General features: G+C 36.1%; 1 protein-coding gene and 1 long non-coding RNA gene across 4 annotated transcripts in view; one reads left to right on the forward strand and one right to left on the reverse strand.

Moving 5' to 3' along the window:
* The window catches only part of cbfa2t2 (CBFA2/RUNX1 partner transcriptional co-repressor 2), a 37,425-nt gene extending 11,092 nt beyond the window's left edge, over nucleotides 1-26,333 (reverse strand). For 2 of the 3 annotated variants that reach the window (XM_051896177.1, XM_051896176.1), the window contains exons 1-2: nucleotides 26,166-26,333; nucleotides 43-186 (exon numbers count right to left, since the gene is read on the reverse strand). In XM_051896177.1, coding sequence (XP_051752137.1) covers nucleotides 43-186; nucleotides 26,166-26,193 — 172 coding nt within the window. In that variant the 5' untranslated portion in view covers nucleotides 26,194-26,333. Of the gene's footprint in view, nucleotides 1-42; nucleotides 187-11,934; nucleotides 12,155-26,165 lie in introns of those variants that run through there. The other variant, XM_051896178.1, reaches the window with a different exon arrangement.
* LOC127513950 (uncharacterized) overlaps nucleotides 1-26,351 on the forward strand; it is a 200,981-nt gene that overhangs the window by 108,465 nt on the left and 66,165 nt on the right. The window lies entirely within an intron of this gene.

The following is a 26,351-nucleotide window of genomic DNA, read 5'->3' on the forward strand; positions in this document are numbered from 1 at the left end:
ACTATATAGTACAGATAGCATGCAGGTTTGAATGAGTCTCACATGCTGTGGTGGAGAATGCTGCCGGACGAGGTCCGCTGGGGTTGATGGAGGGCAGAGGGGGCATGACGGAGACGATTGGTCTGGAATGAGTCTTTCCATCCACTGGGGATCCGGGCATGGCAGGAACGTTCTTCTCTGAGCTGTCTGAAAACCAGAGCCAGAGACAATGAGCTGGAGATTGACACATCACTTATTTTCTTTGTAATCATGAAAGTTCCTGTTTGTTCATGTCAAGATTTCCATTAAAATCCAATAAGAACATCTCTGATCTCATTCGGTCTGACGTAAAAGAAAGAACTCGATCCTCTCATTTCTTAACCGTTTCCATCTTGCGCAGGCACCAAAAGTTCATCGTCTCTACAATCATTAACAGAAGCACAAATGCAAACGACTGAATTTGGATATTCCAATGTGTCTCATGCATTGATATGCAATTAATGCATTGATATGCAATTCATGTTTAAAGAGACCTCGACAATCCAATTGAGCCTCTAAAAGTGCCATACATTTCTAAGCTTAACCCTCACACCCGTACTAAACCTATCATCATCTCCTTTCTGGTGCACACCAGATGTTTTCTGCCCTTGTTTAAGAACCGTGGAGTCCCGGCAGCTGAAGTGCAAATGAACCAGGTTTTGTCCTCGGGAAAGAAAGGGTGATCATTGAGGCCGCTTAAGAATGGAGAATCGGGCCATTTCACGCTTGCTAACTAGGCTTCACAAAAGCCGTCAAGGGCTAAACGCATACTTTCTGCTTTTGAATGGACCACCAGGCCCAAAAGTCGTAGATCAGAGGTGCTGTTGTTCTAAAAGAGCCGTGAGAGAAGCTATCGGCCTCATTTCGAGTATATCAGACCGCGGAAGACGCTTTTACAAAGGCGGCTAATAGACCCACACAGATCGAGTTGTCAAAGGTCATGAAACGCTTCTTACCAGACGACTTTTCATAGGCGGACGGGGCTTCTCCGGGTGAAAAGCGTGTTTTGTTTAATGTTTATTCATGGGAAACTAATGCAGTGAATGCGTTTCTCCATGAGGGATTACGCCGTATAGTTTTTAAATGGGCCTCTCCACTTAACAATGAAAAGTAAGGCGGCTTTTAATGGGATTGTTATAGCGCTCCATTTGTACGTTTCATTGCAGTCGCGATACACAGACGACATATTGAAGGAGTCCGACGCATAGCAGAAGAGTTGAGTGCAATCTATGCCCAATTATCCAGAAATCCTTTAAAATGTTGTGTCAGATATATTTAATATGCTATTATGTTGATTATTTAGTGCTGTCAAAATGATTAATCGCATTTAACATAAAAGTTAGTGCTTATATATGTGTGTGTACAGACACACACACACACACACATATATAACATGTATACACACACATATATTATATAAACACAAACTTTTATTTTAGATGAGATTAATCGCGATTAATTTATATATTTATATACTATACTACTGTAAAATATACATTTACAAATATACATTACTCTATTTGTTTGTGTAGAGCATTAAATTATATATATATATATATATATATATATAAATAAAATCAATAAAAATATATAAAATAGAAATAAAACCACAATTTTGCATGGAATTTCAAATCAAAGCAATTACATTTTGCATAAAGAAAATAAACTGTTACATTGTATTCTGCAGTTCAGGCTCATTGCATTTACTAAAATGAATCTCATATAAACAAAGAAATATGACAAATGTTGACATGTTTCAAATCAACGGAAAAAAGTCATATTTTGCATGAAGAAAATAAAATACATTTGAATTCTGTAGTTTAAGCTTGTTTCATTTATTGCACTGAATGTCATTCTCTTTTAAATGTGCTTTTATTGTGACTGTGAGCCTCAGAATCATCATCTTAACGCACTAATCGAAAGTGCCGCAGTCACAGGTGTGACACACTTTTGCACGGACACATAGACAAATCTTGTGGTTTGCGAGCACACCTGAGCCCCGCTCCGGGTCCTTCAAGCTGCCCCTCTTAATGCCTGACTGAAAAATCATATGCCATCTTTTTTTTTCCTTCCATGTACACCTGTTTCCTTCCTAGGAGGCAGGAAGTGGGAACGCAGGAAGGACTGGGAGAAACAGGAAGCCCAGCCATTTGGGTTTGTGCCACACCATAGGATGTACACAAACCCTCCCATATCCTCCGTCTGTTAGCAGAGATTATCATCACACCTGTGGAGAACTACTGACACATACAGTTTCACTAGTAAAGACTCTAAAATAAGTTTGAGACTCTAAAATCGCATTGATTCTGACTGAACTCACGTTCATTATAAGATATTACAGATCAAAATATCACCAGACTGATCGGTCAGCCAATATTTTCAGCCGTTTTCAGATTATCAATAAAGCCAGAAGTTTTTAAATAAACCATATTATTATTAAATATTTTCATTTTTTTGTTTAAATATTGTGTATAATAACAATTCATATAATTGTATCAACTGTGTGCAATCTACTGAATATAAATATATTTGCATAAACTGGCTGCCCTGCTCTTTAAAAACATAGTAATATTTATGTTTATGCATAATATGCTTAAATGCAAAAGCATTACTCTTTTATTTATGTTTATGCATATGCATGTTATGCATATTTTATGCATTTATGCATAAACAAATAAATATTACTATATTTTTTATTTCAGTTATGCATAAATGCTTAAAATATGCATATGCATGAATGCAAAAACATTGTTTTATTTATGCATAATTATGCGTAACTGAAATTAAAAAATGAATGCTTATAAAAATATTCTAACTGTTGATACAAGTGTTTTTGCGGTCTCAGGGACACATGGCAGGTGTGGAGATTTTGGTTATCAGTCAGTGAATTGAAAGCATCCTTGTCTTCCACCTGAGTCCAGCACACACACACACACACACAATAAACACACTTCCTCCTGCCGGTGAACGCACAGCTGCGGTGCGGATCCGTGCGGGAGAGTACACGGGTCTGTTAGCTCTGAGATATATCTGTGCGGATCAATATTGATCTGCTAACAGCAAACGAGCAGCTTCCTCTGACTGCCACCTGTCACAGCCCCGGCTCACACTCATAAAGCTGAAATAAAGCGAAAAAACGAATTACAGCTATTAAATGGCACTGTCAATAGCTGGTCACCTGACACATCTCATGATGATGTCGTCAAACCTCTAATAGACTGTGATAAACTGCTTTAAACTAAGAGGAACAAACAACTGCATGATCATGAGTTTAATCACAGGATCACCACAGAGAACATGAACTTCCATAAAAACAGCTTGAGACATAAAAGTCCATAATGCAAAACAAATAAAATGTTTTATATATACATCCATCCATCCATCCATCCATCCAACTATCCATTCAACCGTCCATCCATCCATCCATTTAACCATCCATCCATCCAACTATCCTTCCATCCATCTAACTATCCATCCATCCAACTATCCATCCATCCATCCAACTATCCTTCCATCCATCTAACTATCCATCCATCCATCTAACATCCATCCAACATCCATCCATCCATCCATCCATCCATCTAACTATCTGTCCATCCATCCATCCATCCAACCGTCCATCCATCCATCCAACTATCCTTCCATCCATCTAACTATCCATCCATCCATCTAACAATCCATCCATCCATCCATCTAACTATCCATCCATCCATCCAACTATCCATCCATCCATCCATCCATCCATCCATCCAACTATCCATCCATCCATCCATCCATCCAACTACCCATCAATCCACCCATCTATCTATCTATCTATCTATCTATCTATCTATCTAAATTCAAGTTCATTTTTGAATTCTACATCCTGTTTTCCACCTCAATTCAAATTGAATTCAGATTATTCAGGCATTCTCAATTCATTTCTGGATCTATCTACAACCTATAACGAAACATCAAGAACTTTTTGATTCAACTCAGGAACCTTTACAGTCAGTAATGGTTTCTGACAAGAAGATGGATATGAATATATCCCTGATTTCTCCTAAAACATCTCATTTGGTTGTGAACACATGTGCCGACTCTGAGAATATAACCAAACCCATCTGAAAGAGGTTTACTCCCCCAAAACGTTAAACATTGAGGCACACAGAGTTGATTTAAAAGCCCGGCCTGTCTTTGTTTAAAATGATATATGAATTTCCATTAAAAGCGCTTCAATGCGGCCAAACCGAGTGTTTAGAAATCATTTAAAGAGAGCAGGACAATAGCGCAGAGAGCCGCACCGCCTCCAGCCTCACATCAGCAAAACAAACCCTTCCAGCCACGGACACAAAAGGGTTAAGCTATCAGATCATTATGTGTGTGTGAGAGAGAGAAAGAAAGAGAAAGAGCTGGGACGGATGTTTCTGTTCCCCTTCCCCCTCCGTCTCCTTCTGTTCTTCCACCATATGGAGCTGATGGGGGTGCGAACGGACAGCTGGAGTCTCCAACAGTCACCTGTGTCCAAATCCCACCGCAGAAGAAAAACCACTAACCAAATTTCCTCAACTGTTTCTATCTAGACATTAAATGGAGATTTTCTGCTTCTCGGATGTTTCTCCTGAGGATAAATAAAGACGCTGGTGATCTCACAAGCGTCTCCTCTAGATCAGAGCTCTGGATTCACGAGACATTCAGAATAAAAATCTTCTTAAATGCTTAAGAAAAAGCTAGGAATATTTTGTATATTTGCATTAGTGCCCGCCCACTTTTTCAGCAGCGCTGGTTCCTGAAGTGTTTTTTTCATTCATGTCTCCCATGGGGATTTCTAAAAAGTCTTTGTTAAAGTGTTATAAGCCAATCATAACACTACAAACTTTGATTTGAAGCAAAAAAGCATTTAAAAATTGGACAAAAAGACAAAGACTGTGAACTTAACAGCTTTAGTGAGGAAAAGAACTACAATCCCATGAAGCATTGCAAACAGCATAATCAAAATAAAAATGATGGAAAAATATAAAACTACTCATTTAAAAATCTATCTATCTATCTATCATCCATCCATCCATCCATTTATCATCCATTCATCCTCCATCCATCCATCCATCCATCCATTTATCATCCATCCATCTATAATCCATTCATCCATCCATCATCCATCCATCCATTTGTCATCAATCCATTTATCATCCATTCATCCTCCATCCATCCATCCATCCATTTATCATCCATTCATCCATTTATCATCCATCTATCCATCCATCCATCCATTTATCATTCATCCATCCATCCATCTATCATCTATCCATCCATCTCATCAGTCCATCCATCCATCATCCATCTATCCATCCATTTATCATTCATCCATCCATCTATCATCCATCCATCCATATCATCCATCCATCCATCATCCATCTATCCGTCCATTTATCATCCATCATATCGTCCATCCATCCATCATCCATCCATCCATATCGTCCATTCATCCATCATCCATCCATCCATCCATCCATCCATCCATCCATCAATCATTCATCTATATTCATCCATTCATCCATTTATCATCCATCCATCCATCCATCCATCTATCAATCTATCTATTAAAAGAAATATCAATTTCAATTAATTTTAATTACTCAAACTCATATTGCAATTCTGCATCCTGTTCGTCACCTCAAATTCAAATTCAGTAATTATTCAGGCATTCTCAATTCATTTCTGGATCTATCTACAACCTATAATGAAACATCAAGAACTTTTTAATGCTTTGATTTTTGCAAGATTTGGTTGTGAATACATGAGGCACAAAGAGTTGATTTAAAATCCCGGACTGTCTTTGTTTAGAATGAAATATAACAATTGGGTTCAAATTAATTGCTGTAATTTCATACATATAAATAAAAATACACATTACTACTCCTATAGGGATGTGCTCGAGTTCTGTGAAGTCACACCAATGATCGATAATGTAAATGATGATTGGTCATGATTATGCATGTGACATGACTTTTTGCTGAAAATGGAATTTATCTTTATTTCCTTGAATCCGGACACTGTTCTGATGGGTCGCAAACAGCAAAAATAATACTAAATGCAAATAATAAAATGCATTTATAAAATGATCTCAACAATGTCTCAGACACCTGCACTCAAATCTCAATATGATCTGAGCTGCTCTCTGTGTTCATTTAAATCTATTTTATTTGAAGTTGAAGAAACATAACTGATATAACTCCATTAAGTCTCTGAAAGAGCAACATCTGAGCAGTAAAAAGTTCCTGTGGGGAGGAAGGGAGGAAAATAGGAGTTTGACAGGAGGAGAGGGAGGAGGAGGGAGAGTTAAAGAAAGGAAGGCAAAACAAAAGCTGCACCTGGTGCCTATCAGTCCACACACACACACACACACACACATCTGCTGCTCTCTCGCAGCGCATGCAACAGGTCGAAGCCTCGTGTATCCTGACAACAGAGCAAATGACACGTCACTGCGTCCGTCTGCACACATTAAATCCTCTCAGCTTTTCAATTAAAACATCACGCCTCGACCCTGAGCTCATCAACGCCACTCACTTCAACTTCATCTATAGTCTGAGACTCCATTCATTGACCTGCCAGACTGATACAGATGATTCAGATCTTACAAGATCATTAACTGGAAACTGATTTATTGGCACTTTTAGATCTTCTGTATTGTAAAGGCACATTTGAGATGTACTTAATAGGTATTTAAACTAAAAATACTTTGATATACACCACTGTTCAAAAGTTTGGGGTCGGTAAGATTTTTTAATGTTTCTGAAAGAGTCTCTTCTGCTCACCAAGGCTGCATTTATATGATCAAAAATATAGTAAAAATTGTGAAATATTTTTTACAATTTAAAATAGCTGTTTTCTATGTGATTATATTGTAAAATATAATTTATTTCTGCGATCAAAGCTGAATTTTCAGCATCATCAGAAATCATTCTAATATGCTGTTTTGCTGCTCAAGAAACATTTATGATTATTATCAATGTTGAAAACAGCTTCATATTTTTGTGGACACTGTGATGCATTATATTTTACAGGATTTTTTGATGAAAAGAAAGTCTTTACTGTCACTTTTGATTGTGTCCTAGCTAAATAAAAGTCTTAATTTCTTTAAAAAAAACCTGTACTGACCCCCAAATTTTAAACTAAATACCATCAAAATATTGATTTTTTAACTTTGATTGAGTAGTTTCCATATTACACTTAAAAACCAATATCATGGTACATAAAAAAACAAAAACTACCATGGTATTTTTCAAGGTACATTGGAAAAACACTGAAATACTATAGTACATGTATTTTGGTCTTATTTTACGATAAAAAGACTTGCTTCACATACCAAGACATTTTCAGAGAATATACCTCAAAAATATACTTCTGTCGCCAGATATTTTTGTTTATATATTATTTTGTTTTCAGCATGAACTCACTTTATTTATTTCTACTTCATCATTGCAGCCTGTTGTAGATGTAGTTACATGTCCTTCAGACTCCATTTACAGCTTGTTTCAAGGATTTCACACACTCACACACACACACACACACACACACACACACACACACACACACTCACTTAGACATACATTTGCATGATTAAGTGAAGGAAACAGTTATTGACAAACTGATGATAACAGTGATATCCGTTAACTGGTGTGTCATCTGGTGTGTGTGTGTGTGTGTGTGTGTGTGTGTGTGTGTGTGTCACTGTCCTTCGGCTCATCGGAAGCATCTGCTCATTGAATTGCTGCCCTTCTGACCTCTGTGGGACTAATTGATTGTCCGGGTTATCAATCACTCAACGGCTGCTCTGATTGGCTCATTCCACTTGGTTTTAGAAACACAGAGATCAAGCTGACTCGATAAGAGCCTGTTGAAGTGTTAATGTCAGTGTTTCTCTGCTCTGATGTAACCAGGGTCTCCAGTCCCGTTTCCAGCCAAAACTATCCTGTACCAGCTGCATCACGTCTCAGGCCTGATGCTGAACGCGTGGGAGAACAAACACTCGAGTCCAGATGTACAACATGCTGTCGGCGAAATCTAAACTATATATCTGTCACTTATGGAGACTGATACATGAATTCTGAAGCATTTTAATACCATGGTAAATCAGACAGTACCACGGTGTATATAGAAAAGTACTAGATGATATCAAGTGTTGTTATCGTTAACTAAAACTTTTTTTTTTTTAATTGAAAAATGGCTGAAATAAAATTAAATTATAAATATTAGATGCAAAAGTTAAAGTCGAAGAAATAAAATTAAATTACTAAAACTAAAACAGAAATAAAATTTAAAATAAAGTTAAATATAAATATTTTAAAAACGACAAAGGCACGTAATAAAATTAATAAAACTTAAACTAAAAATAAAGTTAAACAGAAATATTTAAAAAAAAAAAAAATGATAAAAGCACATACCAAAATGACTAAAACTTAAAATAAAATTAAAAATATAAAAAAAAGCAAATTCAAAATATGAATTAGTACAATAAATCATACTAAAATGACTTTTCAAGAAAAGTTTGACACAAACATATTTTAAAAAAATTGAAAAATGGGTGAAATAAAATAAAATATAAATATTAGATGCAAAAGTTAAAGTCGAAGAACCAAAAATAAATGACTAAAACTAAAACTGAAATAAAATTAAAGATAAAGTTAAATATAAATGTTTTAAAATGACAAAAGCACATAATAAAATTACTAAAACTTAAACTAAAAAAAAAATTAAACAGAAATATTTATATAATAATATTAATAATAATGATAAAAGCACATACCTAAATAAAATTAAAAATATTAATTAGTACAATAAATCATACTAAAATTACTTTTTGTGTGTCAAGAAAAGTTTGACACAAATTCTTAACAAAAATGTATTGTGCTTTTTAATATTAATTTTTTACCACGTTACTCTTTTAGGAGTATGATGTAAATTCCTTGATGCATGAATATGCTAATCATTAAGGACCATAATAAATATCATAAGTACCATGCTTTTGATACCATCACTCTCACATACAAGCTCCGTTAGATCTTCTCTAATTATGGGGCCCTTAAAGACAAAACGTCTCTAGCCCCTGAGGGCCTCCACAAAGTGCTGTTCGGGGTCATCGAGCACAAGCCACCCAGCGCTACGTCTTCACTAGAGCTACTCGTGACTGTTCTGATGTCCGACAGACCCTCAGACCACACAGGAGGTCAAAGGTTTTAACGGCGAGTGGGAGTGAAGCGGGACAATGGTGTGATTGAGCGCAGGCCGCACACACACCTCCATCACACGCAACAGTAAAACGGTTGTTTTAGGGCTAATCGGTCGGATCCGTTGCTGTCCTGATGACAAGACGACAGTTAGCGTTGCTTCAGCAGAGCTAATGTGGAACTTCCTGCCTTCAGCGTTACTCAACAGCTGCTCTATCGATGTGTGTGTGTGTGTGTGTGTGACATGAACTCATCATATTCATATACATATTCATAACAGTTCTTCATGAGTACCATGATATATATATATATATATATATATATATATATATGTGTGTGTGTGTGTGTGTGTGTGTGTGTCTGTTTGTATTGTAAAGGCACATTTTAGTACTTAATAGGTATTTAATCTTAAAGTACCATAAAAAGATTATGTTTTTAATGTTTAAAGTCTCTTCTGGTCACCAAGGCTGCATTTATTTGATCAAAAATACAGTAAAAAATTGTGAAATATTATTACAATTCAAATAGCTGTTTTCTTTGTGAATATATAGTAAAATGTAATTTATTCCTGTGGTGAAATCTGAATTTTCAGCATCATTACTCCAGTCTTCAGTGTCACATGATCATTGCCAACTTAAATCTTAAAAATTAAAACTTAAAATTAATTTGGTGAAGTACTAAAATAACTAAGTAAATAAACACTAATAAAAAATGCACAGCAAAATTACTAAAATTAAACTGAAAACAACATATAAAATAAAACCTAATTCAAAATATAATTCAGCAAGGATGCATTAGATTGATTTCTGAAGGATCATGTGACACTGAAGACTGGAGTAATGATGCTGAAAATTCAGCTTTAATCACAGGATATAAGTTACATTTTAAAATATATTCAAATAGAATAAAGCTATTCTAAATAGTAATAATTTTTCACAATTTTTGATGTATTTTTGATCAAATAAATGCAGCCTTAGAGAGCAGAAGAGACTTCTTTCAAAAACATTACAAAGACTTACCAAGTGCAACACCAATCTTTTGAACTGTAGTGGTATATAAAAATACTATAGTATTATGAACTAATACCATCACTCTACTAAAGTACAGTCATTTTGTAAGTGTCTTAAGCAAAGTAATGAGATAAAACACTAAAAATGGTGATAAAATGTGCTTTAGGCACTAGTTGGATTCCAGTCCAAAGCTCTGAGTTTGTACAGAAAAGCAGACAGCAAGTCTACACACACACACACACACACACACACACAGTGTGCTGTCAGGATGACGGTGTGCAGTCGTCCTCTGCTGTGTGTCTGTCAGAACGTGGCTGTAGATTGTGTTAAAGTGACACACAGCAGAGCTGCAGAAACACACAGAAACACTCAGAGACGGACGTCAGTCCTGAGAAGACCTCTTAACATCTCAAAACCTTCTCCTGAAGTACAATGTTTCAAAAGAGATCTAAAACTGCACTCAGAGTCTACAATGTCTCAAACATGATTTATAGCTCTATATTCTTACTGTATGATTGACAAGTTTTATTTCTCCTGAGGGATCTTAGATTGAGTCTCCTGAGCAACAACATATCTGTCTTTCTGAATCGTTGACCTTTTAATTCCTATTTGTTTTATCGATTGATCCGTCCCTCCATCCGTGCACAAAACTAATGCTGCACACTCTTAAGTGAGTTCAAGTTAAAGGAGAGTTAAAGCAGGTTAATTTAATGACGCTGTATTAAAACTCGAACTCTCTCCTCCAGCTGGCATCTCATCACGGTTCATCACACCTGAAGCTTCTGCCACGTGGATCCGGGACCCAAAAAGTATTTTTATCGAGATTACACTCAGTTCTAGATGATGAAATATTTTAGAGCGGAGCAGAAACACTTTCCGTGATGTTATTCATTTCCATGACTGACCAAAAATCACTATTTATTAGAAATTTCCCTGATTATTCCAGGTTTTCCATGACAAAAATATTTTAATGATTCATTAACACAACATTTTTTTCTTTTGTCAAATCAACTTAAATAATTAATGTGGTTCAGATAACGTGATATTTTGAGTTTCTGTTGATTAAACCAATCACCTTCATTGCATTGACTTAAAATTTTAAGGCAAACTTACTTTTAAGTTAAACCAACAATTCTTTTTTTTTTTACAGTGTACAAATAAAAAGCAAGATAAAGTAAATTTGCATTTATTTAACCTCATTCATATTATTGTAATGTTAATCATATAGTATCATAATAATAATAATACAATGTTACACATTAATGTAATAATTTAGATGCACTAACCAGATGGACAGTGCATGTGTGTATTTTTAAACCATTACTAAATTGTATATGATACCACGGTACTGAATGATTAACATGTTTCATGTCTCTGCAAGCAGTACCATAGTAAAGTGATGGTATATTTGATATAAACCATGCCAATGAAATTCATGTCCGATGGCATGGAATATCATGGTACTTCTTATAATAAATGATATCACGGTTTTTCATGGCACATTTTCAAAGGTTTCTAGTCTCCATAGACCCTTTAATCCACACGTAAAAGTACCATAGTACTACTACTGTATGTTGAACATGTGGTTATTCTTTTCTTTAAAACACAAACACATCATATCTGCAGATCTGGAATGCAGGATTTGGAAGAAAACATCAAAATCTAGTGGACGTGAAACACACACAGATGAAGCTCACCTCCTCTCTACGATAGTCCGCTCCTGCTCGTGTCTTATTCCAAACAATGTAAATCACTCTGGTTTAGATGGTCGCTCGTTCATATGTGAGGCATGTGTCTCAAACTCTCTCACATATGTGAGCGCTGCAGTCCGAGTCCTTCCCACCGCCAGCGAGGCACAGATGGACTCCAGATGGGTTATGGGATTTAGAAAGTCTCCACGCCTCCCTCTCTCTCTCTCTCTCTCTCTCTCTCTCTCTCTGTCTGTGCTGTCTGATGTCACTGCCCAGGTCACGCCCACTGTGTGGCTCCTAGCCAATCAACCGCTGCTCTATTCAATACATTAAAGTAGAGGAGACTCATTAACATAACTAACTGCTCTGGCACTCAAAGGCTAAACAAAGTGCATGCCAGTTGAAGGGAGGGGGTGATTACCCATAACACCTCATACTGTGTGTGTCGTTACTATAGGCTGAATTATTCAACATCTTGTGCTGTTCACATGCAAAAAAGTGCTAAAAAGATTGCTTTCTTATAGCTAATTGATGTTTCAAGTAAATGTGTTGCATGTTTCTTGTAAAACTGCTCAGGACAATCAATTGTTGATGTACACTAAGAGCACAGAGATAGAAATACTATTAAATATTGTCTGAATTAGACATATTTTTTTATTTGTAATCATAATTGTTGACGTTTTATACTTATTTATATTTTATTTAAATGTATTTTTTATATTATAAATACCATATTTATGTAGTATTAATTTATTGTTTTATTTACAGTTTTATTTATATATCAATATATATATATATGTGTGTGTGTGTGTGTGTGTGTGTATGTGCAAATACATAATAATAAAATATAATTATTTTATTATTATATTATAAAACTGCAATAAAAAATATATAGTATTAATTTATTGTTTTATTTACAGTTTTATTATATATATAATAGTTTTTTATTATATATATATATATATATATTATAAAAGTGCATATATATTAATTTTTATTATTATATTATAAAACTGCATATATATAATATACATTTATATATTCATTTTTATACATATACTATATATTTATATAGTATTCATTTATTGTTTTATTTAGTTTTATTTATATATATATATATATATATATATATATATCATATTATTTTATTATATATATATTATAAAACTGCAAATATATATATTAATTTTCATTATATTATAAAACGGCATATATATATATATATATATATATATATATATATATATTCATTTTTATACATATACTATATATATTTATATAGTATTCATTTGTTTTATTTACCGTTTTATTATATATATATATATATATATATATATATATATATATTATAAAACTGCATATATAATATACATTTATATATTCATTTTTATACATACTATATATAGTATTAATTTACTGTTTTATTTAGTTTTATTATATATATATATATATATATATATATATATAAATATATTGTAAAACTGCAAATATAAATATATACTATATATAGTTTTTATTTATTGCAGTTTTATAATATAAAAATAAAATGAATATATTTATATTTGCAGTTTTACAATATATAATATAATAAAAAATGAACATATATAACATATACATATATATATATAAACAGCCAAACTGGGTGATTATTAATAAACCCTTCGTGTACATGTCAGATCATTTTCTTTTCACCTGGGGCGAGAGAGGCGAAGTTTAATAAAATGTGACGTGTAATAAGAAACATTATCTACAATATGGTGTCATGTGGCACATGCTCTCTATCTCCTTCTCCATCTACTTCAAGACAAATAAACAGAACCCTGACTAGCGGCCAATCTCTCCTCCTGTCCAAAAAAGAAAGTCAAAAATGCATGACCTCACTCTCAGAGACTTCTCAAGCATCACAGAGAGAGAACGAAACATGATACGAGCAGAAATAACAAGAATTCATCATGTTCAGTGAAAGAGCGTTACATCAGCCAGCCTGATTAATTGATCAATGCTGGAGATCACAAATCATCTGATATCACAAATCATCATGCAACCAGATTTTTGGTGAATTTTGAGATTTTGAAAGTAAATATAATATAAAAAATAGATAAATTACATATATGATGATTATATATAAAATATAAAAAAAATATTATAAATATAAATATTTTATTTATATTTTATATATTTATATATATATATATGCTGATAAGAATGAACTCAACACTAGCCCATCATATGCTGTTTATCATAAATATTGCATGCATAGAGAGTAAAAATCCAAACAGTGATGTAAACCTGTTGCTCATGTACAGACAGTGATCTGTGCTCTTTAGGGAGCGTGTTTGGGCTGCCACTTGAGTTAATGAGCATTAACACCAGCTCCCTTCATTTGCATGTAAATGCACATCTATAAAGCTCGGCTTAAACAAAAAAAGCGACTTTCTGCTCAGAAATGCATCTGAAAGGAGTGTGTGGCCATTACACCACATATGGAGACGCCACAGAAGGTCTGTTTCCAATGAAAAACACTGTGTGTGCTGGGAATGACAGAAGACTAGCTCTGAGCTAAAGTGTGCTGCCTACACAGAGAAGGAAACAAACAATACAAAAGCTCATGCTGTCTTCTTAAATGGCTCATTTTAGCCAAATTTTATTGCATTATACTTCAAGATGAAGACAATACCAAAATGCACTGACAAACTGTGTGGAAAAACATCTGAGATAGCAGACAAAGCAAGTAATATATTTAGGCCCGGTTTCACAGACAGGGCTTAGACTAAGCCTTAGTTAGGACATTTAAGTATCTTTTATAAACGTACCCTAGAAAAACACATTACTGGTGTGCATCTTGAGACAAAACAATGACACTGACATATTTTAAGATATGGCAGTGTAAGTTCTTTTCAGTTAAAACAGCTCAAACATGCATTTTAGTCTAGGACTAGCTTAAGCCTGGTCTGTGAAATGATAAAGATAGCTCTAATCTTGACTATTTCACCTAATAATTGGTGCTTTGAATTTTTCTGTACTTATTAGGAGCATTATGTTAACTAACAATACAAATGTCAGTATTTTCGACTCCAAAACATTTATTTTTACTCTTAAAAATAAAGGTTCTTTATTGGCATCGAAGGTTCCATGAAGAACCTTTAACATCCACTGAATCTTTCCAGTTTCTTTATAATGTAAAAAGCTTCACTAAAAGGTTCTTTTTTGGAACCAAAAATGGAAAAAACCCTTTTTTATCGAGAGCACATGTAAAGCGCACGAGTCACAGTGTTACATTTTGGGTGAAAATGTTCTTTTAAACACATTATAAAGAGCACAGGAGCCTGTTTCTATCCGAATCGTTACAATCCTTCTATTCCATCTGCAAGACGTTTCCTCCATCTGTGGACGAAACGCAGCAGGGCGACAGATGTGAACACACTCGTCCTGAACTCAAACACACACACACACACACACACACACACACACACACTGAGCGGACTGCTGTTCCAAATCCACATCCAATCTCCTCCACACCAAAATCTCTTTCCAAGCACTTCTCTGCGTCCGTCAGTCTCTCTCTCTCTCTGTTTGTAGTGGCATTCCTGCTCGGCTCTCGGCTCCAGTGTGTCTGGCCGCGCCGCACGCCTGGGAGCCATTAGTTTAAGTAAAGCCTGACACACACACACACTCAACTCCTCTTACAAGACATACAGACAGAGTGTGTTTGTATGTAAGTGAGGAGACGTGTGTGAAAGAGGTTTGTGTGAGTGTGTGTACTTATAGTTTGGGGACCAAATTGTCCCCAGAAGTGATTTAAATCTGACTAAACCTCCCTTTGGGGTCATCCAGGAATGTACTCAATAGAGAACAAATTATTCACACATATATATATATATATATATATATATATATACATACAGTATTTATGTGTGTGTGTGTGTGTGACCCTGGACCACAAAACCAGTCATAAGGGTCAATTTTTTGAAATCTCAAAAGGTGAATAAATAAGCTTTCCATTGATGTATGGTTTGTTAGGATTGGTCGAGATACATCCATTTGAAAATCTGGAATCTGGGGGTGCAAAAAAATCAAAATATTGAGAAAATCACCTTTAAAGTTGTCCAAATGAAGTCCTTAGCAATGCATATCCACTCACAAAAATCGATTTTTGATATATTTACAGCAGGAAATGATCTTTACTTAATATCCTAATGATTCTTGGCATAAAAGAAAAATCGATAATTTTGACCCATACAATGTATTGTTGGCTATTGCTACAAATATATCCGTGCGACTTATGACTGGTTTTGTGTTTTAATGAAAAAATTATATTATACATACATACATATATATATATATATATATATATATATATAGGTCCTGTGACAATAACAAGGCATACTAATGGTATACTAATACATCGTGTAGTATACGTGTACTGTTTTAATTACTATTAGGGGTGTACTCTGTAAACAAGAACAACGAAACTAATTACAAGCAATAGGACAAAACTACAATAGAACAAAAACACAACTGAAACAGACCTACCTGAAAACTTTAAGCACTAAAATTAAGAAATACTACATAAATTGTATAAAGTAATTAAATGTACAAAAAACACTGCATAGTCTCCACTGTGTAAATTAAATACAAATGTATTCTTGTATGTAGTAGTATTTGTATGTAGTTTAATTAAATTAAGTGATTCAGTCAAGAGCAGTGAGTGTTTGATTAACATTAATGACACAGACAGCAGCAGGTTTATTAGGCTGCCGTCACTTTAAGACCGAATGCACGGATCCAATATACTGATACACATGCATTTCTTTCTAAACTGCTTATGTTAATTTAGGACATAAATGACTGTGTTTATGAGGATACTCGCAAAGATGGATATTTTGTCACATAAGTGTCTGTATCGTTTTCAACCTAATTAGGCGTCAAAAAGAACTCAGTTGAGTACTCACACGCTCTATGAGCGGACAGCACTCAGAAACCATCTCTTGCACTGTTTTAAACTGTTTTAAAATCACTTGTTTTAAACAGCAATGCTTAAAAACACATGCAAATGATAAGCTTTTGACAAATTTCTACCAGTTAATCGCGTCTACCGATATATCGCCTACCCCTATTAACTATTATTCAAAGGTGCAGTGTGTAAATTTTAGCGGCATCTAGCGGTGAGGTTGCGAATTACAACCAACGGCTCAGTCCACCGCTTACCCCTCCCTTTCGAAGCACATAGAGAAGCTACGGTGGCTGACACAGGACAAAGACGTCGTCGTCTGAGACAGAAGAGAGTAGCCAGTCAAGCAAACACACTCTGTAGAGCAGTTTGTCCGTTTAGGGCTACTGTAGAAACATGGCGGCGCAAAATGGCTAATTCGATATAAGGGGACCCGCGGCGTATATAGATAGAAATGGCTCATTCTAAGATAATAAAAACATGACAGTTCATTATGTAAAGTCTTTATACACCACTGAAAACATAGTAATGTATATTATATTGCATTTCTGTCAATAGATCTTCTTAAATATTACACACTAGACCTTTAACATTTCTAGCCATGCAGTATTGTGTGCAGTATTCAGTAAGTAGTATGCTTGTTTTTCATTCTGAAACAGTGTTCAAACCCTCCCCCAAACCGTTCAGCTACTGTCACACTATACCGGCTTAGTGTTGCTAAGTTAGAAGTTAGTTACTCCCCAACACTTGAGCGTCTGTCAGAGCGCGTGTGCACGAGTCTGCACTTACAATTTATGAGAGGTGGGTCACACTCTCTTGGCCACATTACCCTAAAGTTTCCACACGGGGAGCCAAGAAGACAGACAACAAACACACTTTACTGTTAGACAGACATAATGGCCATCAAATGACCAGTAACCCTGATCCATTCTCATTTGCTGAATCTAAAACAAGATGTAACCATCATATTTGTTTATGCAAATAATTAATATTATTATGTCTGTTATACAAGCTGTTTGATGCCAAAATGGAAGTGAATAATGCGCAGAATGTACTGCAGAAGTATGCAACAAAAATAACAGTATTATGCAACACTGTCATATGACCTCAATATGCTGCATGTTAAATTCAGAAATCTTGTAAACAAAAATGGTTCTTTTGCATTTTCTGTATTTCATAACACATTAACCTTTTGTTGTTGCGCTAAAAATGTCTGAGAACAGCAGGCCGGGTATCAGCTCTTCATCTGACGTGAACCTTTTGAAGGTTTATCTGAAAATCTCTTTCAAAGTGACGAGGAGGAATTCACTGCCTTGTTTTACAAGAGAAGAACTGATGTGAAGTACATCTGTGTGGACAGACAGAGAAACACACACCGCTCCATACCGAAGAGGTCAAATCCCAAACCAGGTCTGATGACGACACTCGCGTGTAAACAACCTCCGGACTATATTTAAGACTTCTATACGATCGTTTCATTCTGATATAATCACGGTTAGTCAACACAAATAACAGACATACAGCGGCCCTAGAAGAACATTTGAATGTCATTGCATTGAATACAAAAGCACTTTAGACTTTTAAATGATAAAATAATGAACATATAGGGCATAAAATCAAGATTTTTAGGTGCATGAGAAACCTTTATGTCTTATTTTTAATGTAGTTTTCTAGTGCAATGACATTCACACATTTGTAAGTGTGATTTACATGTCTGAACACTTTCTGCGGCCATTGCATAATGAAAAGAAGGACGTAGGCAGTGCCCTTGAGCCTGATTTGGAGGTGTATATACATATATATATATATATATATATATATCAGATCCAAGTTGCGCTATTGAAATAAAATGCATCTGGAATCTCATCCGAGTGGGATGAAAGCATGCAAGAGATAACACGGCTGTAATGGGGAGACACAAAGAGCTGTGTGTTGTGTGGGATCCATGCCGAACGAAATCTAAGACACAAGATGAGAGAAAGAGACACGATGAAAGAGACTGTGTTCGGATTGGAATAGTAGCATACTGCAGTTTAAATGCATAAAAATAACATGTGAAACTACAGCGCACAATTGAGCAAAAGCAGTCAGCAGGTCAAATATGATTGGAATTACATACAATTAAACGATGCTGGATAGTAACTAATTACATAATTTAGTACTTGTAATTAGATTATATAACATTTTAAAATGCTCATAATCAGATTACAGACTGTTACATTTACAGTTACTGTTTTACATACGGGTCATTGACGAGTAAGGTTTTTGTAAACATAATGGAGATATAATTAATTTTGAAGTTTTATTAAGTGTTAACAATGTGATTATGTGGTTTTTATGATCAATTAACACTGCTTTTGTAATTTTTTTACAAGATGGACAAAATTTGTCACCAAAAAAGTCATTCGGTTTAACCAAAATTTCGGTTTTACCGAATGACACTTTTGGTTACACCGAATGACGATATTTTCAAACAATGCTAACAGGCTGATATCTAGCTAGCTAGCAAAGGACAATCAAACATTTTATATTTGGTACAAGTTTTTTAAAATATTACAACATTTTCCATGTTTTATAGCGGATGCACCGAATGACCTGATGTTTCGGGACATGCGTATGAACAAGTGAAAACATTAATTTTTTAAATAGTTAATAAAGAGTTAGTTACTTTGCTTCATGACCATGTGGTCCTTTGCAGGTGTCTGAATGATGTCACATCCTGTCACATGATACTAATCGCATGCTCCAAAATGGTCCCTTTATATTGGTTACTCCGAATGACATCAATGAAATTCATTTTTCCAGACATTCTTTCTCGTAACAAAACAACGACTTCTACACGTAATTTTAATATCATTTTGCACTATGTTGATATATGATGTTATAAAATCATGCCAGGATAAAAAATATATACATTTATGTCATTTTAACATATTTTAATCACAAATGAAATGGCTGTATTGGCCTTTGGACAGTTAAACCAAATGACCTTTTGACACTTCAGAATCTTTAAAATATGTAGCAAAATATAATTAAAACCTTTTGGATTCAATAAAAGAGATCTAGTTGTACTACCTCACATACTTTGGATGTCATATCTTTGTTTTTTATTATTATTAAGGCCTTTGGACAAAAAAATGACCCGTCACGTCATTGACCCATACGTATTATTCACAGAATGGCAGTAAATTATTCATAATTTCATTCTCCCCAATTCTTCTTTTTACTTCTATACATACATACAAACATGCATACATATGTATATGCGTTTGCAAATATATATTGCATGTATCATAAACAGTATGAGCAGTATAAAAACAGCTTAAAACACGAAAAAAGTCAATATCTCTTGTTCCCCTACACCACACCTGTGTTTATTCTGAATTCTCAGTCCATTTTTGGCCTCAAGGCATGAGAGCAGCTGTGTTATTGGCACAAACACACACACACACACACTTAGAGCCACACACACCTGTGTTTGCAGGTGGTTCAGATGGAGTATGTATAGAGAACACCTGGAGAGAAAGAGAGACGGAGAGAGACAGAAAGAGAGCACCCATGGGGCTTTTTACAATGTAAACCAAGGACTTAATTATAGTTGTGCAGATAAGAAGGGAAAGGGGATCTCAAGTGTGTGTGTGTGTGTACGCATGCCTTCCCTAAGGTTGGATTGCAGGATCTGTTCTGGCTTGTCAAGACCACCGTTTCCCACAATCCCTTTGGCATGTTTACTAGTGCTGGAATGTCTGAATCATTTTGGTGAATCATTTGTCTCAAACAGTTCAACCAGTTCAAAACATGATTAGTTACTTTAAATCAATCACAGTTTCAAAACCTAACAACCTAATATAATCAGTTAAGCTGTTAACAGATGTTAACTTCTGAGGTTTCATTTAAGGTAGTATGCAGCCTATGTAGGCAACGATGCAGCTCAGTGGGTTTTGAACAGAATGCTCTCAGACAGAATCAATCCTCTTAACTAATGAATTGTTCAGTATTTTATGAAGAACCGACTCACGAGACTGATTCGTTCACATGAGACGTAAACGCTGCCCCCACATGCTGGAAATCACACTCATATTCATGGGAGTATTTCATGGGAGAGATATCATTACAGCATTCTGGACTCACAAAAACAGACAAAAATAAAGCATCTCATTCACTCTCCTGTTCATTCAGAAGCACTACTGCCAGTTCTACAGGAGAAATATAATGGATCATTGAAATGTGACAGACATCCTGTTTAATGCTGCCGTATGGCCTGAAGCATGGGAAACAGTTGGGAATACACACACACACACACACACATCAGGGCTCAATGTCAACGCTCTGGTCAGTTCTCACAGTCTGGACTGAAGGCGATTTTTATCCCCTTTTTTTTTTATAGTCCATCGGCTACTGACGGCCACAAAACAGCTGGATTTCCCATCAGCCCGAGAGAAAGAGAGAGAAATAAAAAATTGGAAAGAGAGACAGGAGGAAAAGAAAACATGTGTAAGTATAGTGTAATGTAAACCGCTGGATTTATTTTCATTTCATTTTATTTTTAAATTGCATATATGGTTGAATCTCACAAAAACTTTAAGATTATTTCAAAGATATATTGTGTGTATATATTTATTTAGGACCTTTAAGATATTTTTTGCATTGTAACATTGTTTTAATGACAATAAAATATACATTTCTCTCGCCCAAATTTTTATTACCATATTGCTAAAAACAAATCTCATTATTGTAATGTATTAATGAATTAAATTTAATAAAACAAATAGTGCCATTATTTATACTTATACAAGTGTACTATTTAAATAAAGTATCTTTTTTGCATCACAGTAATGAGAATGAGATTTTATTTTAGCATTTTGATTTTATTTATGCAAAATTACTTTTTTCGCTTGATTTTGGTGTGAAATATATATATAGAGAGAGAGAGAGAGACTATTTTCTATCATTTCTTGTTTATTTCTGATTTATTTTTGATCCAAGAGATTCAACCATGCATCATCATCTCTAATGGTTTGGCAATGTAAAGCTTCTTGAATCTGAACCTGAGATTATAGAAAGTTCCAAAAAATATTCGTAAACTCCACAGAAATGCGGGTGGAAGAGTTATTCTCAAACAGTGTGTGTGTGTGTGTGTGTGTGTGTGTGTGTGTGTGTGTGTGGATGGTGGGGGTCTTAAAAAGCATTAATGGCATGATAAGCCCCTTTCACAAGCTCTTAAACGCTCCTCCCTCTGATAGACTCCTCAATGACTGCCGTCTTTGTCCCTCTTTAAACTCCCACCGGTGCAGAAAGAAGCAGAAAGTTCAGAGCACGATCAGCCGTCCCGAAATAATCCCACCACTCACGTGCAGAAGGAGAAAGACTCCAAACCCTCCAGACTTCTATTGCTTTGTTTTCGCAACAAGCAGATCAGCTGATAACCATGAATTTGCAAAACAAAAGACAACAAAACGCATCGTTGCTTGTCAAAAACAGCAGAAAAAGTCTTTGCTGTCTTCTTGCTGAAGCTCAAACGTGCTGCGTAACACGAGAATGAACCTCATTGGTTCTTGCTGAAGCTCAAACGTGCTGCGTAACACGAGAATGAACCTCATTGGTTCTTGAGGAAGCTCAAAAGTGCTGCGTAACACGAGAATGAACCTCATTGGTTCTTGCTGAAGCTCAAACGTGCTGCGTAACACGAGAATGAACCTCATTGGTTCTTGAGGAAGCTCAAAAGTGCTGCGTAACACGAGAATGAACCTCATTGGTTCTTGCTGAAGCTCAAACGTGCTGCGTAACACGAGAATGAACCTCATTGGTTCTTGAGGAAGCTCAAAAGTGCTGCGTAACACGAGAACGAACCTCATTGGTTCTTGCTGAAGCTCAAAAGTGCTGCGTAACACGAGAACGAACCTCATTGGTTCTTGCTGAAGCTCAAACGTGCTGCGTAACACGAGAACGAACCTCATTGGTTCTTGCTGAAGCTCAAACGTGCTGCGTAACACGAGAATGAACCTTATTGGTTCTTGAGGAAGCTCAAACGTGCTGCGTAACACGAGAATGAACCTCATTGGTTCTTGCAGAAGCTCAAACGTGCTGCGTAACACGAGAATGAACCTCACTGGTTCTTGCTGAAGCTCAAACGTGCTGCATAACAAGAATATGCATGAGATTCAAGAGCAAGAGGGCAAGATTTTGTGCAGCAGGACATTAGCGCAAGTAAATAATGACTAAATTATGAGAATTTTCATTTTTAGGCTAAATGAAGTGTATCAAAACAAAGACAGTTGTCAACACATGAGGTTAATATTCATGACGGGTGTAATCAGCAGCATAAGGAAATCTGAAATGGACTTTTCTAAACGGGGTCAGAGGCCCGACTCCAGGCGGTCCGGTCCTGTAATAATCCGTGTCTCCAGCAAAAACTGACATTCTGGGCAACAGTCGCTCGTTGGTGGTGAGAGAACTATTCGCTGTGGAGCCTCGACATCTGGATTCAATCTTCCACAGCCTGTCCGCGCAGCGGTGGGCGACGAGAAACATCTGGTGGAGCTGATGTCAATTACTGCGTTGTGTTTCCCTTCCGAGATAATCCATCCAACACACACAAGCGAGTACACGCTCCCGCAAAAATGGCCTGCTGAGCGGCTAAACACAAGAACGGGGTCAATGACGCCCACATACACACACTGAGAGTCATATTTAACTTTATCAGAGGACGTCTGACATCTTCAACGCTGTTTTAACACTCTATGGCATTGCAACCACATACAGAGGAATAAAAGTGCACGTTAGGGCTGTCTGATATTCTAGTATTTGCAATTGGGTGCACTAAGAGTCCATTTTATTATAGTTGGGACTCAAAGGGTTTGGTTAATTGCTAATAGGACGCAGCTCTCAGCAGCTTAAGAGGAGAACCGTGAGGCCAAAGCAGGCCAAGACTGCCTCGTTTAAACACTAACAGCTGCTAAAACCAAAGTGAAGACCCATGCTTCATTCCCCACTCTTCTTACTCTCTCTTTCTGACGTGCACAAACTCTCCCACGCGACCGGAGCGCCATGTTGCCAGCGCTGGAGACCCCGACGGCAAGAGCCAAGAGCAATTAAAGTGCTAATTCAAACCTGAAGGGCCCTTTTGTCCTGTGTTTCCTTTCTTCAAGTCAGAGGATCGGAATCTAACCACCCGAACACACACACACACACACACACAAACTTCCCGTCTTTCAAGAGCCCCAGCCAAAGCTGAAGGGGAAAATTACACCAAAGTTCTAAAGCTTCACGTTTCCAAATGGATCTGCACCAAAAACTCACGAGAGGCTCATTAAAGAGGGATGTACACAGGCATTTAAGTTCCCAGGATGCTGGACAAAAAACCTTAAATTTGATGTTTTGGAAATGGTCCATGGTATTACCGTGTTTTTTAAACAACACTTAGAAAAAAGTACCATGGTACTACCATGATTTGGTTTGTTGGACATGTAACATAGTTTTAGCAAATTTTCTGGACATTTACCACAGTATTTTGGGATATACATTGGAATACTGTGCTACATGAGTTTCAGTACCATGGTATAGTTCAAGTACCATTGTTTTACCATCTGAAGCAATTAATAAATACTATATAATTAAACATTAATAAATACTATAATAGTAGTACTAAAATAACACTGATCACAGTAATAATGATAATGCTGTGGTGCTTTGAGATATACCATGGTACTCAAATGTATGTGCCATGGTGTTTACATGGTACTTTCACAATCCACAAAAAACATGTACCATTGTAATGGACACAGGCAGTGTGATATGCACTCTCATGACTAGTCAATCACCAACACTCATCCAACTACAGCCCATCACGCCCTCAAGTGGTCAAAATCATCATCACATGATCTTCAACATCATCAGCTATTAGATAGATGCATTAGTCCAGGCCAAAGAAACAAAGAAACAAACCCCAGGGATAAAACAATGGCCTGCGTTATTCTTGAGCACGAGTGACCCCGACAGCGCTGCTGTGGCACCATGACATTTCATTGTAAACACACACACACACACACACACACACACACACACGGGCCTCCTGTAGATCAGTCCACTGAGCTGCACTGAAGTCCAGATGGTGTGAAACTTTGCCGAAGGGATTAATGCCAAATCCTCCAGTGAGACACAAGAGAGGGTCCGTCTCAGACCCTCAAAACAGATTAGAGCTGGCTTACCATGCTGTACAGACAGCTTGCCATAACCAAACAGAAACCATTGTATTAGCATGAAAATATACCACGGTACTTTGATACTGTAGTATGGGAACTGCTGGTAGTTTTTTTACATGCTACACCAAGGACACCAAAGAATACCATGATATGCATATCATTTTAGTGTCCAAACAAACAAAAAACATGGGAGTAGCATGATAGCTACATGTCCCCCCCCCAAAAAACAACAACAACAAAAAACATGGTAACACCACCCTTACAAAAAAATACAGTGATGATATCAAGGTGCCATTTACATGATATTTCAAGAATACCATAGTAATACCAACTTTGTTTGGTCTGCACTCTTACAGAAAAGTACCATGATTTTTCATAAGCATACAGTAGGTATACCATAGAAATCTATGGCAATGCCGTGGCATTTTTAAGTACTTTATAACTTAAATTAATATATTACTTTTAGTGACATAAAAATGAAAACGTAATATCATTTTACCATAAATATATGAATATATGGTAATCAGTGCAGTGGTAACCTAACATACTGTGGTATTACTCTCTGACAGCATCATAAACATTGTACAAAATATTGGCAAATTGATTAAAAAGAGCACAATTTAATGATATAGTAAACAAAAAGGCTTTGGTTGCCACTAAAGTACCACAGTTAAGCTTCATGAACTGTTGTTGCATATGAATGTATTATGTTAAATGTGTTGTGATGTTTCATTCATTTTGTTTAATGCTCACACAGAAAGCGTTCTGACGTTCAAACAAATGGAACGCGGGAGTTTCGAACGCTCGTGACCCGGAGACGCTGTTCGTATGACGCATGCGCAGACTTGCAAATAATAATACAGTCGCAAAGCAAGAATACGTTTTGCATGAACGATAGCTTGCTTACAGTAAAAACCATAGCGACTCTAATTAGTGCATACCATGGAAAATTCGCCGTACACCACAACATATGTGTCATTCTCGCTGTTCTGTTGATCGTTTGCTTTTGACCTGTCGCGATGTGTCTTAATTTCAAATAAGAACGGCACAAAACACGCTCAATCACGACACAGTAGCGCACTTACATTGAAACGCGCCCGGGATCCCGACCATTCTGAGCTCTTCTGACAGACTCTAGCTGATGTGTGTTGAGTGGTTTGGTAGTTCTCCGATCTCCAGTAGCACTGATAGATCCACGGACTCAGTGTGTGATGATGGGGGTCTGAACACTGGTGTATCTCTGACATGTTCATTACTGGAGGTGGAGCTAC

This window comes from Ctenopharyngodon idella, chromosome 6, assembly GCF_019924925.1.
Source record: "Ctenopharyngodon idella isolate HZGC_01 chromosome 6, HZGC01, whole genome shotgun sequence".
NCBI lineage: Eukaryota > Metazoa > Chordata > Actinopteri > Cypriniformes > Xenocyprididae > Ctenopharyngodon > Ctenopharyngodon idella.